This window comes from Poecilia latipinna, unplaced genomic scaffold (genome assembly GCF_001443285.1).
Source record: "Poecilia latipinna isolate Pla-1442-1.1 unplaced genomic scaffold, P_latipinna-1.0 Scaffold268, whole genome shotgun sequence".
In the NCBI taxonomy this organism is placed as follows: Eukaryota; Metazoa; Chordata; class Actinopteri; order Cyprinodontiformes; family Poeciliidae; genus Poecilia; species Poecilia latipinna.
In genome coordinates, this window is record NW_015112884.1 from 146,600 (window position 1) to 160,906 (window position 14,307).

Sequence of the window (14,307 nt, forward strand, 5' to 3'; positions counted from 1 at the left end):
GTCGGGATCTCGCGATAATAAGTCGGGATCTCGCGATAATAAGTCGGGATCTCGCGATAATAAGTCGGGATCTCGAGATCCCGACTTATTTTCTCGGGATCTCGCGATAATAAGTCGGGATCTCGAGATAATAAGTCGGGATCTCGCGATAATAAGTCGGGATCTCGCGATAATAAGTCGGGATCTCGCGATAATAAGTCGGGATCTCGAGATCTCGACTTAGTTTCTCGGGATCTCGCGATAATAAGTAGGGATATCTTTCCTTTTTTTTTTTTCTCCATGTCCCCTTAGGGGCTCCGTAGATTACAAATGCCATAAAAACAAAAATAGGATAACAAACGCCATAAAAATCAAAACAAACAAACAACAACAAAAAAACAAGTTATTTTATTTCAGAATTTGTGAAAAAAATAACCTTTATGAAAATAAACAGTTTGCAAAAATTATTTACACCCTTGAAGTTTTTGGAACTTCATTTATTTGGATTTTAAGAAACACAATAACACAATGTAAAGAAAACCACATGCGCCACATTGGTTGGAGTATAGCTTTTTAAGTTAGAAATCTGAAAAGTGTGGTGTACACTTATAGTTTCCTTTACTGAGATACCCATAAATAAAATTCCACCCAACCAACTGGCTTCAGAAGTAAAATATTTCCACTTGATTATATAATCTAATGTAACAACCAAATTGTTTTGTGCTGCTTTAAACACAGCATCTCATCATGAACAAAACATGCTTTAGATGAAATATTGTGATGTCAGCAGCATGATGTGGGGACATGGAAGTCAGATAGAGTTACATACAGGGAAATCCCAGAAGAAATCCTGTTAGGATCTGCAAATGACATAAGAGAAGTTTGGAGGTTGGCCTTCCAACAAAACATAGTCCAGACTTAAATCTAATTAACGGTTGTCTTAATTAGATTTAATTAACATAGTCTGAAAGAGCTTGAGCTGTTTTTCCAAACAAGTACTGGTAAAAACTGACTTCTCTTTATGTGCTAAATAAAAGCTTGGAGTTGTAACTGTACAAAATATTGCTCTATAAAATACTAACCCAGAGATATGACTACAGGTACACACCACACTTTTTAGATTTTTAGTTGTAAAAGTAAAAATAAAATGTTCAGAATGCCAATGTGGCATTCTGTGCCATATTCAGAGTCTCCAGTCCTCAAAGCAGTTGTCTCCAGTTCGACTCCTGCAATTTCCTATATGCTTGGATATCTAATCCACACATTTTGTTTTATTGCTATGCTGTAAACATAGAAACAGAATTTGCTTACTTATGAAACATAGGGCCCTATAGTTCCTCAGGGTGCAAACATGACTACTGTATCTCACACAGAAAGTTAACCTCCTGAGCCCTGAGGCTCCTGGCTCAGAGAGAGGATCTCCTATGTAAGAAATAAAGGTCATTAGAGATGAAAAGATCTTTAGAGCCACTTGAAAGGTTGTGGGAATGTTCAGACTCCCCTCACATCTAACAGCTCTGCTCTTCTCTGTCTTATCAAATCTGAAGCACAGAAAGGGTTAACAGCTTACTATGTTTTTTTTTTTTTGTTGTTGTTTTTTTCTGCTGCAGTTTATACTTGTGAGTTTTTGCCGCTAACTATAGCTCAGCCACAGATTTGGTTGCAGTGGTCGAGTACAAATAGCCGCTTTGTTGCTGTCCCGTGGTCAGACATTATCTTGTATTTCCACTCACATACCAGGCTAAATATCTGCCCTTAAGGAAACATCAATGCTGGAAACTATATTTACCCTCTGTTCGGATGCCGTCACACAATGGAGGCAAAGTGAATCGGGAATGTGATGAAATTCCAGATTTCTGTTGTTGTGGTTCATACTGCCACAGTTAAGGTCAAAGGATGCTGCTGTGGCGCGACCAGGGAGCTGCCCTGCTCCACGGCACCGCCTTATTGTCTGTGGGCCCCCGGGGCCGCTCCATCCATGACCCGTTTTCTGAATGGATCTAACATCCTACTTGGTCCTCAGGCCTTTGCAATATAGACAACTTCTTGTTCAAAAGCAATTTAGTCCAGATTTGTTTTTCCGCTTTTGATGTCATAAAAATACTTCTCATAGAAAAAAGTTAGTCCCTTTGGTTTTACATTTATTGGCTGCGGACACGTGATCCTTTTTGTAGTTGACAGTTTGAAGGCCAGCGCTGAGGGAAAGTCAGACACAATTTATGATAAGAGCGATGAGGCTGTGAGCAGAAGGGGCCCGTGGGAAACAACGCTACAAATATCCACTGTTCTTAATTCTTTCCCTCCCTTTTCTTTTTACTTCTTTCTTTTCTTTTCGTTTTCCTTTTTGGCTGAGCATGTTCTAAAATATTCAGCAAATTCCCAGTAGATCCTGGTGCTCATCCGAGCGTGGCGCTAATGTTTTATCACTGCTTACCGAGGATTTGACAAAAGCAAAGTCTTATGAGTGTTGAAGAGCATTGTAATCCCTTTTCAAGTATTCACTGACATGCCCACAAAGTAATTTAGAAGAACGAGCAGCACCAGAGTGATAGCTCCTATCACACACCACTTGCTTTCCACCAGACATTAATCACGCCGTGCTCCTGTTGTGCGCTCTGCTGTCCTGTCTTCTAATCTGTGTGAAAAACTGATGAGGATTGATCTCTTTTTCATTTCATCTTCCCTTCCAGTTGCAGCCTGAGCAGCTGGACTGCGGCGCCGCCCACCTGCAGCACCCTCTGGCTCTACGGAGGCCTCTTAGGGCCATTCCTCTTTTTGGAAACTCAGCCCTCAGTTCGGTCTCAGTGGACAATGTGCACAACCACACTGTGGTATTTCTGGGAACCAGTAACGGGCGTCTTCATAAGGTGAGGCCCACTGTCGCAGCATTACGGGTGAATGAAACTTCCATTGAATGCATATCTAAGGGCTAGACCCCCCTCCTGATATTATCCTGAAGAACTTATTTTAGGTAGGGGTTAAGCTGAAAAATGGGACATTCAGCAAACAGATACACGTCAGTTCTAATAGAACACACATTACTACTAATTATAAATGCATTTGTGGTGTAAATAGTTTTAAATGCTACTGCATTATTTTTTTATGCTTGTTAGCCAAGGACAACAAATAAGGCTGAATGATATCTGGAATATATAGAACTGGGATAGTATTGCTGAATATTGCAACAATATTGATTGTTATTAACCCATCTTTCATTTTTTTCCCCCCTTCATCACTATCACTTCTCCCAACCGTATTAATTTTTGCATCAAAGCTGGTAAAAAAATTATGATCATCATGAACATCATATGCCAGGAAAATTCCTCCAAAAGGCCGAATATATTCCTGGTATACAGGCCTTGAATGCTTGGTTCTTAAAGGGGAGACATTACGTGTTTTCCATGCACATAGTGCCATTTTACAACACAATCAAGTAACTAATTACTGGTGCTGCTGCTAGTCAGTCGCAGGGTAGAGAAGCTCTCTGAGGTGGGGGCTCGGCTGGAGACTGCAGTGCCGAGAACTAGCTTAATGGAAATAGGCGTTACTTTATGAGAGCAGGCATTTAGGCATCCCAAATGGCTGCTAAAAATGCAAGAATTACTCAAAAGTGCATGAAAGAATCAAAGCAACATTCCTGGTATGTGTTCGATAACGTAATAACGCCATAATATGACATAAAGTTTGAAAAGAGTCAGTTTTACTTAATAGCCCCCCTTTAAAATGCAGCATGCTAAATATTACACTAAAATAGTCATTTGCACACATGGAAATTGTGATGACAGCTTTGATTTGACATATTGTAGAGCTGTAATACTGAAAAGTTGGATTTTCCGGGTTCCCGGTCAGAAAAACAAAACAAAACAGCCTGCTGATGCTGGAACTCAGGCCGGGAACATCAGAGCTCACGGAGCAACCTTGAGTTTCAATATGGCTGCAGGCATACAGAATGTAATGAATGTTGCCAGTATAAACCGAAAACTATGCACCTCTGACGGCATGTAGCTCATTAAACCAGTGGCACACATGTTGTTGTAAAATATCCGTTCCCTTTGTGTTTCAACACATAAAACAGAAAGAGAAGTATATTGTTTTTGTCTTGTTTTGCTAGTTAGCTGCAAAACAAATAGGAAATCCTGGTGCTTTCCGACTTGTAACCGGGACGCTCTCATCCTGGGGCAACATCATTTCCAGCTCCCAGCTCTGAACAGCGAGACGACTTAAATGCAGCATAATTCCAAATGTCCGTTGGTGAAAAATAAATATACCCTATAGTAATGCTGCAAAACAATACAAATTTCTTCTCTTTGTTCTAGAAGGTGTTTCACCTTTCATCTTAAAGGCTTCTTTATCATATCTGAAGGAAAGACATCCATGGAGCTTATAAAGGCTGGGGTATTCTAGGGTGGAGGTTCATCTTCCAGTAAGATCAGAAACTAAACAAACAACCACACATGCAAAGGGTGTTTCAGATTGAAGCATATTTGTGTATTAGAAAGGCCTAGTCAAAGTCCTTACTTTAACCCAATTAAGAATCTGTTGCGAGACTTAAAAATTGATCTTCAGAGCCTCCTCTCTGATTGAGTTTGAGCTATTTTGTAAAGTAGAACTGGTGGGAATAGATGTTGAAAGCCTTTAGAGACAGACCTGGACAGAAACATAGACTTGGTGAGGGTGAACACAAATACACACCTTAGTTGTTCACACTTTCATTTAAAGAAAAACTTTACTATTATATACATCTGGTTTTGCTTTGCAACTATGAATTAATTCATGTTCATCTAAATCCCAGTAAAATACGCTAGCCTCTCCTTACACCAATACAAAAAAAATATATTAGGATGTCTTAATCCTTACAAATGTTTGGTAAAGAATGATGAGCAATGGGTAAAAAAAAACAGACTAAAAGCGCTAACTCCTCAGGTCATAGAGTTATTGCTGTATAAAATGGCCCCTCTGAAAGGAGCTCAAGTTTTTAATTTGATTGAGCCCTGAAGCTTGGAAAAACTGTTGGATCAGGAGACACGCACGGATGCTCTGATGTGGCTGCCGCAGCTGTCAATAAAGCTGAAGGTGTGTGAGAAAACACTCAGAGAACAAGCAGGACTATCTGCTTTCATCCTGTATCTTCTCAGCTCTGTCATCACTCCATCCCCCCCACTAGGTCTTCTCCGCTTCAGTCATCGTCAGGTCATCCCTAAGCAGCCCTAATCATGCGCTCTAATGTTCCTCAGACCTGGTTATTGTCTGAGAGAAGCTCTTTAACAAGACTCAGTGAGGACTCGTGACTCAGCCCTGCCATGTGTTGGCCCGCGACCTCCGCTTTTACACATCCACCGACCATCCAGCTCGTGTCTAATTAGCAGCATTCCTTAATTCCTGTCTCAGTCACATTCCCAGTCGCCCCTGACTGAGATCCCAGCGAGCGCAACAATCTGCTGTCTTCAGATGCCTGTGGAAACAACGCAAGCCGACTCTGAAGGCTTGCTTTGCATGAGCTCTGTGCCTTTTACAGCATTAAAACCATACTGCTGGGAGCCAGTGGGGGTTGGGGGAAGCTCATTGTTTGGCCCCAACTGAGCTTGCCGTAATTGTTTTTTTTTTTTGTTTTTTTTTCGGAGGCTTTTTGCCGTAAACCAGATGCACCACATTGGTCGGAGTGGTGTAAACAGCACTGAGTGTGTATTTGTGTGAGTCTGTTTGCCTGATTACAGGTTCGACTGTGTTTTTTAGGTGTTTGACTTTGTCTGCAGGCCATTGCGAGAAGGTTTAGTGATTCCACGTGTTTACTTAGATGGATACAAACCCTGAGATTATGCATGTGTGCGTCAACCTTGTTAAATCCAGAGTGTGGCGTTTCGGTGACCTTGCAGCAACAACTTACTTGCTTTGTGCTTTTTAGCTGTATGTGGCTCTGATTGTTTGCGTGCGTATTAGCGTGCATGTGTGTGGTGATGATTGTGCATGCGTGTGTGTGCCCTGAGGATAGAGCTGTTACAGAGGTTAATGGTGCTGTTAGTGTGTGTAATGTGATTCTGACTGTGAGTTTGGCTCAGACTAAACACAGGGGAGCAGTGGTTCAGATTAAGTTAGACCTCCTTTACTGTCTTTGAGAGAGCCCTCACTGAAGTAATTTGTAATTACATGCATTTTTTTAATGAAGTCTCTCCCTCCCCATTACGACTGACTTCCATTTTCCTGCGTCTGGCAGTTTCCGCCTCTATCGCTCTCTCTCTCTCTCTCTCTCACTCACATCCAAATTTGCTCCCTCAATCTCTCACTTCATCGCTCCACTGTCCCTTCCTCCCCACGTGATTCCATTTTTATTTCACCTCAGCCTCAAATGTAGAAAAAAACAACAACCTTTGATTCACTGTGAAAACAAACTTTATCTACAGATATTGAAATAAAGGGTGCAAAAAGATTTAATCACACTAAACATTTCTTGTTTTAAGTCAGTTTGGATAAACAAAGCCCTTTCTGTTTGCTATTATTCTGGTTGCTCCAGAATAATAAGGGAGGGATTTTTGAAAATAAGTTTTGAAAAATAAGCTTATAGACATACTATTGTCTATAAGCGCCAGACAATAGTTTGCAGGACCTTTTGTCCCATTCCTCCTGACAGAACTGGTGTAACCGAGTCAGGTTTGTAGATTGCCTTTACTGACTTTAAAGTTTTGTGACGTTTGCTCCAAAAATGACTTTGTTATCCATATGCTTCATTGTACCTAAATGGTGGTATGTTTTGGATCATTTGCACCCAAGCTTTAGCTTCCTGATTGAAACCTTGAGACTTTGCTCTAATATGTCATCTCCTCTCCAGTTCTTTCCTCGTGATGCCATCTTCTTGAACAGTGCACCAGTCCCTCCTGCAGTAAAACACTCCCGACATGATATTGTCTACATTGTACATCACATAGTGATGGTTCTCAGGTTTGCTAGCTTCCCACCTTTTTCCACAAAATGTAAAAAATGATCATTACGGCTGAACAGACACCAAAACATGTCCAAAAAAAGTTAAGGCCTTCGCCTTGAGTGTGTTTCCAAATTGTAGTCTTGCTTTTGATGTTTCTTTTACAGTAGATTAGTGTTTTAGCCCAACTGCATTCAGAACTGTGAATGATAACTGACTGGTTTCAGCCAGCATCTATTTAAGGTCTTTTGGTTTTGTTATAAAAATAACAAAAATTTATTAAAATTTAAAATTTAAAATTTATTAAATAAAAGTTTTATTTCCTCATTGTATTTTGAGGCGATGCTTTAAATGTCATCCACAAAAAAAAAGAAATAAAAATAAAATAAAGTGTTCTGGCATTTAGAAAATAGAAGAAAAATACATAAATTGGAAGTTGTTTATTTTGATTTAAAACTAAATAATGGTTACAGAAAACTAATGTGACCTTTTATGCAGTGTATGTTAGTATCTGGTATCAACTACATTTCTCTTGCTGGCTCACCTCTATCGATCTTTATTCTCCTGGTTGTACACATCCAAAACATACTCACACAGAGAGAGGACAGGAGAGAATGAGTGCACAGCAGCTGAGCGTTCCTTGGTTGAATAGAGCCTTTGATCTGCATGAAGATAGATAGAGAATGGAGTCAGAGCGACCTGCCAGTGCAGCAGGTGTTTTGCTGGCTGACCGGGTGGCGCTTTGTGCCACAGCTCACCTCCTATTCTTTACCCTTTCCAGGTGTGTGGGCCGCTGTTTGCAGGCTCCTCGCTGTGTCACTCTCTGCGTGTGTTCGCAGTCACTGGGGTGCAGGCTGAAGACACAATACAGCTGCTCACTATCCCCACTGTGTGTTGCTTATAGAAGTGGTGGGTGGCGTTTAAAAATGACAGCAATATTTGGAGCCTGAGACAATGTCTTTCATCCGGCTTTACTAAGCTTCTGTCTGCTTCGGTTTAAAATTACCCGGCCTGGCTCAGTAGGTGGTGACGTTTGTTTTTCTTGCGCAGTTCAATGCAGAAATATTCTCCTTTCTTGGACATTGTCCCATTTTGACATGTTACCGCCAGAAATTATTATTTTTTTTTATTATTCAAATGAAGTGGAAAGAAAATGATAAAAGAATGTGAACATCTGTAAAGTGAGGGGCTCGTTTGTATCCACAACCTTTACTCTAAATCCATTTCAAACACGTTTCTTCAAATGTCATGTAAATAGTTAGCAAAGTTTAGCTGCTTGTTCTTTTTTAATAGAAAACAATGCAAGTGTTCTGTAAAGACCTCAAAGTTTTGAAAATAAAAAGAGTATAGTATAGCAGCAAACCTGTCAAGACATGACACCTAAACAGGAATCTCCATCTTGTGGGTCGAAAATGTCTCTTCAGATCCTCCACTGTGATAAGATAAAATGAGGAATTGATCAGTGCTTTAAAATGTAAAGCCACGTAACCAAATGCCGTCCTTTGAAGTTTTAGTGTAAAGAATATTTTTGTTTCGTAATTTGTTTGTGTTTTGGTTGCAAACTGTGGTGTTTTTGGCATCGTTTTCTAAAAATACGCAATGTTATGCCAAAGAATAAATATCCATTCTCTTTTGTGTAAAGGTTTAATGAACAACATAAAAATTGTGCTTTAATTTGAAAATCTAAACAAATATAGTATTGTAGATATTGTAAAAACAAGCTATTTCAAGCTTCTCTTACACAATAACCAGCATTTCTGCCTCTAAATACATTTTAAGGAGAAAAAAAAATTGTTTGGGTGCAAAGGTTGTTGACCCCATGACCTAAAGTGACAGAGAAGCAGTGAAATGGTCCATGGTAGATGTGCAGATTCACAGCTCAGATGGAAGAATCTCTTAACAGGATAGAGCATAAGTCTGATATCATTTTAGTGGTAAAAGAAGGCCTCTGCTGAAAGAAAGCTGTAAGCAGTCCTGTCTAAAATTTAGATATTCAAATAAACCCTTCAACATGAAACATGTGGAAGAAGGTGCTCTGATGAAGTAAAAGGTTATGTGGAGGACCTAACACTGCGCGTCACCATAGACATACCATTCTCACTGTGAAAAATACTGGTGGCAGCATCATGTCCACAACTGGAGTGAATGAACGGATAATTACAAGACGAACCTGGAAGAATTTACAATCTGTGTTAAAGCTGCAGTAGTTAACGTTCGAAAACATTTGTTGAAACTGTCACTGTGTTGTGACTCGATAACATGAGACAGATAATTTGTGAAAACTATCATGCTCCTCCACCTCCTTCCTGAGCGACTACTGTAATCTGCAGAAATGCACATCTCCCAGTCAGAAACCAAAAGGCCAGGAAGAAGGTCTTAGTGCTGTCAATCACATTTGTATATCCGCTGCTCAGTGCGCTAACAGTGGAGAAACAACTTGCTGTTACAAGAGCTCCTTTTGACGCTGGGAGAGACATGCCTCAAACTAAAGCAAAAGGAAGGCTGAGTGTGGATGCACACCAACCCTTTTTAGAGTTTCATGTGTGAAAATCTAGAAAATGATCCATTATTGCCTTCCACTTCAAACTACAAGCGCTGCTTTGTGTCGGTCTATCACATAAAATCCCAGTAAAATAAATTACTGACAAAAAAAAAAAAAACCTGGAAAAAGTTCTAAAAGTGTGAATGCTATTCTAAGGCCCTGTGCATGTCCCGCAGATGGAGAGGCGACAGTGCCCATGATTGTCAATAAAAGTGTCAGTCAGTGTGCCAGTTCCCTAGAATGGCAGGATGTCTCCACTGAAGAGAAACCCAGTGAATTACAGAAATAAGGGCTTTCTCTGTTAGCGTGACAGGAAGTCTCACTCAGCGCTGTTTGTTTTTCCTACAGAGCTCTTTATGTGCGAGTGTGTCTGTGTGTGCATATGTTTGTGCGTACGTGTTAATATTTCACCATTTTATTATCTTGAGCTGTAAGACGGCCAGTCTGTAGATAAATCGCAGCTCGGCAGAGCAAGATTAGGCACATTTGCTCGAGCAGAGAATCTCCTAAAATGTTTTTGAGCGGGTGAAACAAGAAAAAAACATATTCAGGAAATTAAGTAATGAACTAAAATTATTTTAAGGATTTTTTTTTGTTTGTTTGTTTCTTAAGACTTGCCGATACTCGCAGTTGCTGTCAGACATGAAAGCTTTTAACATGCTGAGTTGAAGTTTCTACTGTCAAGTTGGATGATTTAGGAGGGACTCTGTCAATTTGTCATTTCACCTATTTGTACCCAAACATTTCCATTTCACCCCATGCTGAGCTATTGGCATCAAATTGCTGACTTTGCATTAAATTTTGCAAAACCTCTTGAACATAGGATGTGGTCATGTGAAGGCTGATTGAGCTTCATGTATGAAATCAGTTCTCTGGTAGAGTTTTTCTTTGACACTCAGTTCTCCTTTAGATAGTTTTTAAGCTTTAAGATACTTCTTTTGTCCTCCGCTTCGCTTGTCAACTTTCCACCTTTTGAGGAAAAGGAGTAAAACAGCAGCCGTAATCCACACAGAAACTTTAAAGGACCTTCTAAAAGTCAAGGGAATCACTGATGAAAACTGATTGTGACTCTCGGAAGTAAAAAAAATAGAGAAATTGGAAGTGCTCTAAAAAACTTTTGCCAAATACAGCATTGTTCTCGGCAAACGATTCATTAATATTTCAACAAGCAGCTCCTGGAGCCTCCGATGACACCTTTCCCGACATGGGAAGGAGCAAGCCGATCGGCAGGCTGACGAAACCTCGCAAACATTGTTGTAGGTGGAAGCAGCCTCCCAGCAGAGATCATTATGTGCAAGTTTCTGTCGGGAGTCACCAAGCATGTATAGACAAATGTCAGAAAGCCTGAATTTGTTCAATCAGCAGAAAGCAAATGCAATTCATGTTGTCTTGTAAATCATGTGGTGCTTAGATAAAGCTAGTGGTGCCAGACTGAGGTTCTCTGGTACGTTTGATCTTAATTCACACTGATTTCTACTCTCACTCTATCTTGGCAGCTGACCCTCTTCCCTAACATGACCTTGGCCAGCCAGAGGAACATGAAGCTGCCAGCTGGCGAAGCGGTCCACCACATCATGACTTTCGACCCCAACGACGGCAATTTTCTTTATGTCATGACCTCTCACCACGTAAGCACCCGAGCACAGACAAGGTTTCAGGCGGTAGATGTTTACTGCTAATCTGCACAGATGTCACAGACAGAGGAACCACAAGAACCACTTTCAGAACACATCTGCTAAAATCCAGGCTCATTGCTTCCATTTAGCAGAACACGGTTAGATTTGTTGTGGCGCTCTGAGCTCCTTCAGAGTTCAAAGCTCCCAGCTGGTTTCACAACTGCTGCACTTAAGGCTCTATGCGGTTGCACCTACAGCATTTATGTCACATAACATCGGTGTACCTGATTTCTTTCTGTGAAGAGATTAAATCACATTGCTTCCTGTTGCAGACACATTTTAATATGCACACTGAGGAGCTGAAATTGTTTTCACACATTTTATGGGAAGTTGTTGCAAAAGATCTCGTTAGCAACATACAGCACGATCCATAGCCTCTTGAATGTCATGTTGAAATCTGTAACACTTGACTGAAAATTGAATAGATTGACCTCAAAGTTTGGAAATATGACACAAATACATTGTTCTTTGCAAACTGCCATGCACACGTGTTCTAGACAGAAAGCACTGTAGAAAAAAACAGGTACAAAATTATATATATATATATATATATATATATATATATATATATATCCAGAGCTTCTCAGTCAGTAAAAACTCCCCAATCATTGGTAGAGTGATGTTATGGTTTTTTTGTTTTTTTTTTCATTTCATTGTAATTTCACCAATTTTGACAATTTTGACATTGAAACCAGGGATAACAACAATGGTATATGTACAGTGACCCAGAAATGTAAAAAATTTTTTTAAAAAATGCATCAACAAAATCACAAGCTGAAGTTACGCTAAAATGAAAGTTATGCTAAACATGCTAGCATAGCTTCTGTTGTAGCTTTTGTTTTGTTGTGAATTCTGCATTTTGTCAACCCTTCCGGGTCATATTAATGATGGTAATAATAATAACTACAAAATCCCTTTTTCATGCTCCTTGTCAAAAACAATACATAATCTACTACCCACAGAATCTGCTTTGTAAAATGAAGAAACGTATATTTACAACAGCAAAAATAATGCTCTGTCACTACCTATTTTCCTAGAATAACTGAATCTGCAAATTTCTGCTGACCAATTTACGGACTATTTTTAAGTTCATTTATTGCATTATCCATTGGGAATGCTAGAAATTACTATTTTCTCTGAGGCCAGACCACATCATTAAATTGCTTGTTATGTCCGCCCAGCAGTCCAAATCCCACAGATGACCTAATTACAAAGATTAGGCAACAGAGAAAAAGAAGCAAATCCCGACTTCTGACAAGCTGTAGCCAGCAGATGTTGTGGAGTGTATTTGTTCAGTGACATATTAACTGATGTTCAGAGCTGTCAGAGTAAATTGCTGTTATTTATTTGTCTTCTACAAATAAACCAGCAAGTTTGTTAAAACCGTAAATCTCTCTCTCTCTCTCGCTCTCTTTTTTTTAATTGCTGTTGCTGCTTTGTACAGATGCTGAGAGTAAAAGTAGCAGAATGTGACCAGTGGAAGAGCTGCACTGACTGCTTGGGGGCTAAAGACGCCTACTGTGGTTGGTGCACTTTGGAGAACAGGTGAGAATGACAACCTTTTGTGGTTTTGAAATATCTTTCTTTCAGGGTGCATTCACACCAGCCCTGCTTAGTTCACTTTGATCAAACTCTTAGTTTGTGTGCCTACACAGTCCGGTTCATTTGGGGAGGATAGAAATCACAATAAAACTCTGACACTCACCAAAACTATCAGTCTTCGCTTCAGTCTGGTCTGCAGACCAGAGAAAAGTGAACTCTGGTCTGCCTGAAAACCTAGAAGGGGTGAACAGGTTTCTCCAGCGGTTTGGTATGTTTGACGCAGCTGAAAATGTAACAAATTTGGCCCCTTATCGAACCGAGCCCACCGGACTGTCAGGTGTGAAAACAACCTTTATTGTATTCTGTTTTCCTTGATTTTCTTCTGGTAAACATAATTGAATCATATTACCGTGTGATATAGTGCCAAGGTCATGCCATGTGGTTGATGACATAATCAGAAAGGATGAAGTGTGGAAAGGTTCACTTCGTCTTTTTAGTTAAAAGCAGAAGTTTGACTGCTGCTGTGATGCTGTGCTACAGAGTGATCTGACTTAGCAGTCCTTTGGAAGCAATAAAAGCGAAGACTGATAGTTTGATGAAATCTCTTCTGTTTGCCGCTTTGATACTTGAGGCACAGTAAAAAAAAAAACAAAAAAACCACTGACTCTTTTCCTGTTTTGGGGATTTGTCACTCTCGGTTTGAAAGTGTCGCCTTGGCACTAGCAGAGCGTGTTTTGGGTTTGAAAAACTGTCCTTGGATCACTATTGATTTGCTTTCCACTGAGCTGAGCCTCAGACTTGGGAGTAACATTATTGTTTGGAGTGTTCCCCTGGCTCTGGGGCGGTCTGAGGGTGGGAGTGCCTGACGAGGAGTGACTTGGCTGAAGTGGAGCTGTGAGCTGGTGGAAGTACACAGTGATTAATGTGACTGAGTCTGGATGGGCTTTCTGGACCCATGTCAGAATATGAGTGCCGTCGAGCTGTGTTTATGTGGGTCCGTGTTCTGGTTAGTTGCCAGTGATTAAAGCAGATCAGTCCAGATAGTAAATTTAGTGACAAGCTGTGCTGCAGCTCTAGAGGTCCTAGGGCTGCTAGAGGTCGTTAAGAGCTGGAAGGGTTAAAACGAAGTGTGTCTGTGTGAATGTGATCAGCCTGTCTCACTGTCTCGTTGTCAGTGGTGGTTTTTGATATGAGCGATATGGCCTAACATCCTGGGCAGCACAGCTTTTGGGATGATATACAAAACAAAATGCTCTCAATCAATCTCATATGAAAACACTTTATCTGCACCGATGAAGGCTTACTCATCTTGGAATGCCAGACACTTGACAATGAACATGAAACTGATGCTGTGAGCTACTTGTTGACTCATTTCACCAGAACATTGACATTTCCTTTCTAGGTGTTTTGTTCATCTTTAAAAAATTGGGGGAAAAATATGAAAAGAGCTTCGTCTGAATGTGGTGTCACTCTTGATGTGGAGACTTATGAGCTACTCAGACCATACGCACATTAATAGCAACACACAGACTTTAAAAAAGTATCAGGACCTACACTAGAATACTAAAACCACAAAAGAAAAGATGAGACGGGATGTGCTGAGCAGAAGTAGGGACTTGCCCAGGGCTTCAGTCATCTAAAACCCGGCATTGCTC

General features: G+C 40.3%; 1 protein-coding gene across 5 annotated transcripts in view; it reads left to right on the forward strand.

Moving 5' to 3' along the window:
* The window catches only part of plxnd1 (plexin D1), a 102,964-nt gene that overhangs the window by 4,902 nt on the left and 83,755 nt on the right, over positions 1–14,307 (forward strand). For all 5 annotated transcript variants that reach the window (XM_015033410.1, XM_015033405.1, XM_015033408.1 and 2 more), the window contains exons 2-4: positions 2,670–2,846; positions 10,931–11,062; positions 12,555–12,655. In XM_015033410.1, the coding sequence (XP_014888896.1) occupies positions 2,670–2,846; positions 10,931–11,062; positions 12,555–12,655 (410 nt within the window). The remainder of the gene's footprint in view (positions 1–2,669; positions 2,847–10,930; positions 11,063–12,554; positions 12,656–14,307) is intronic.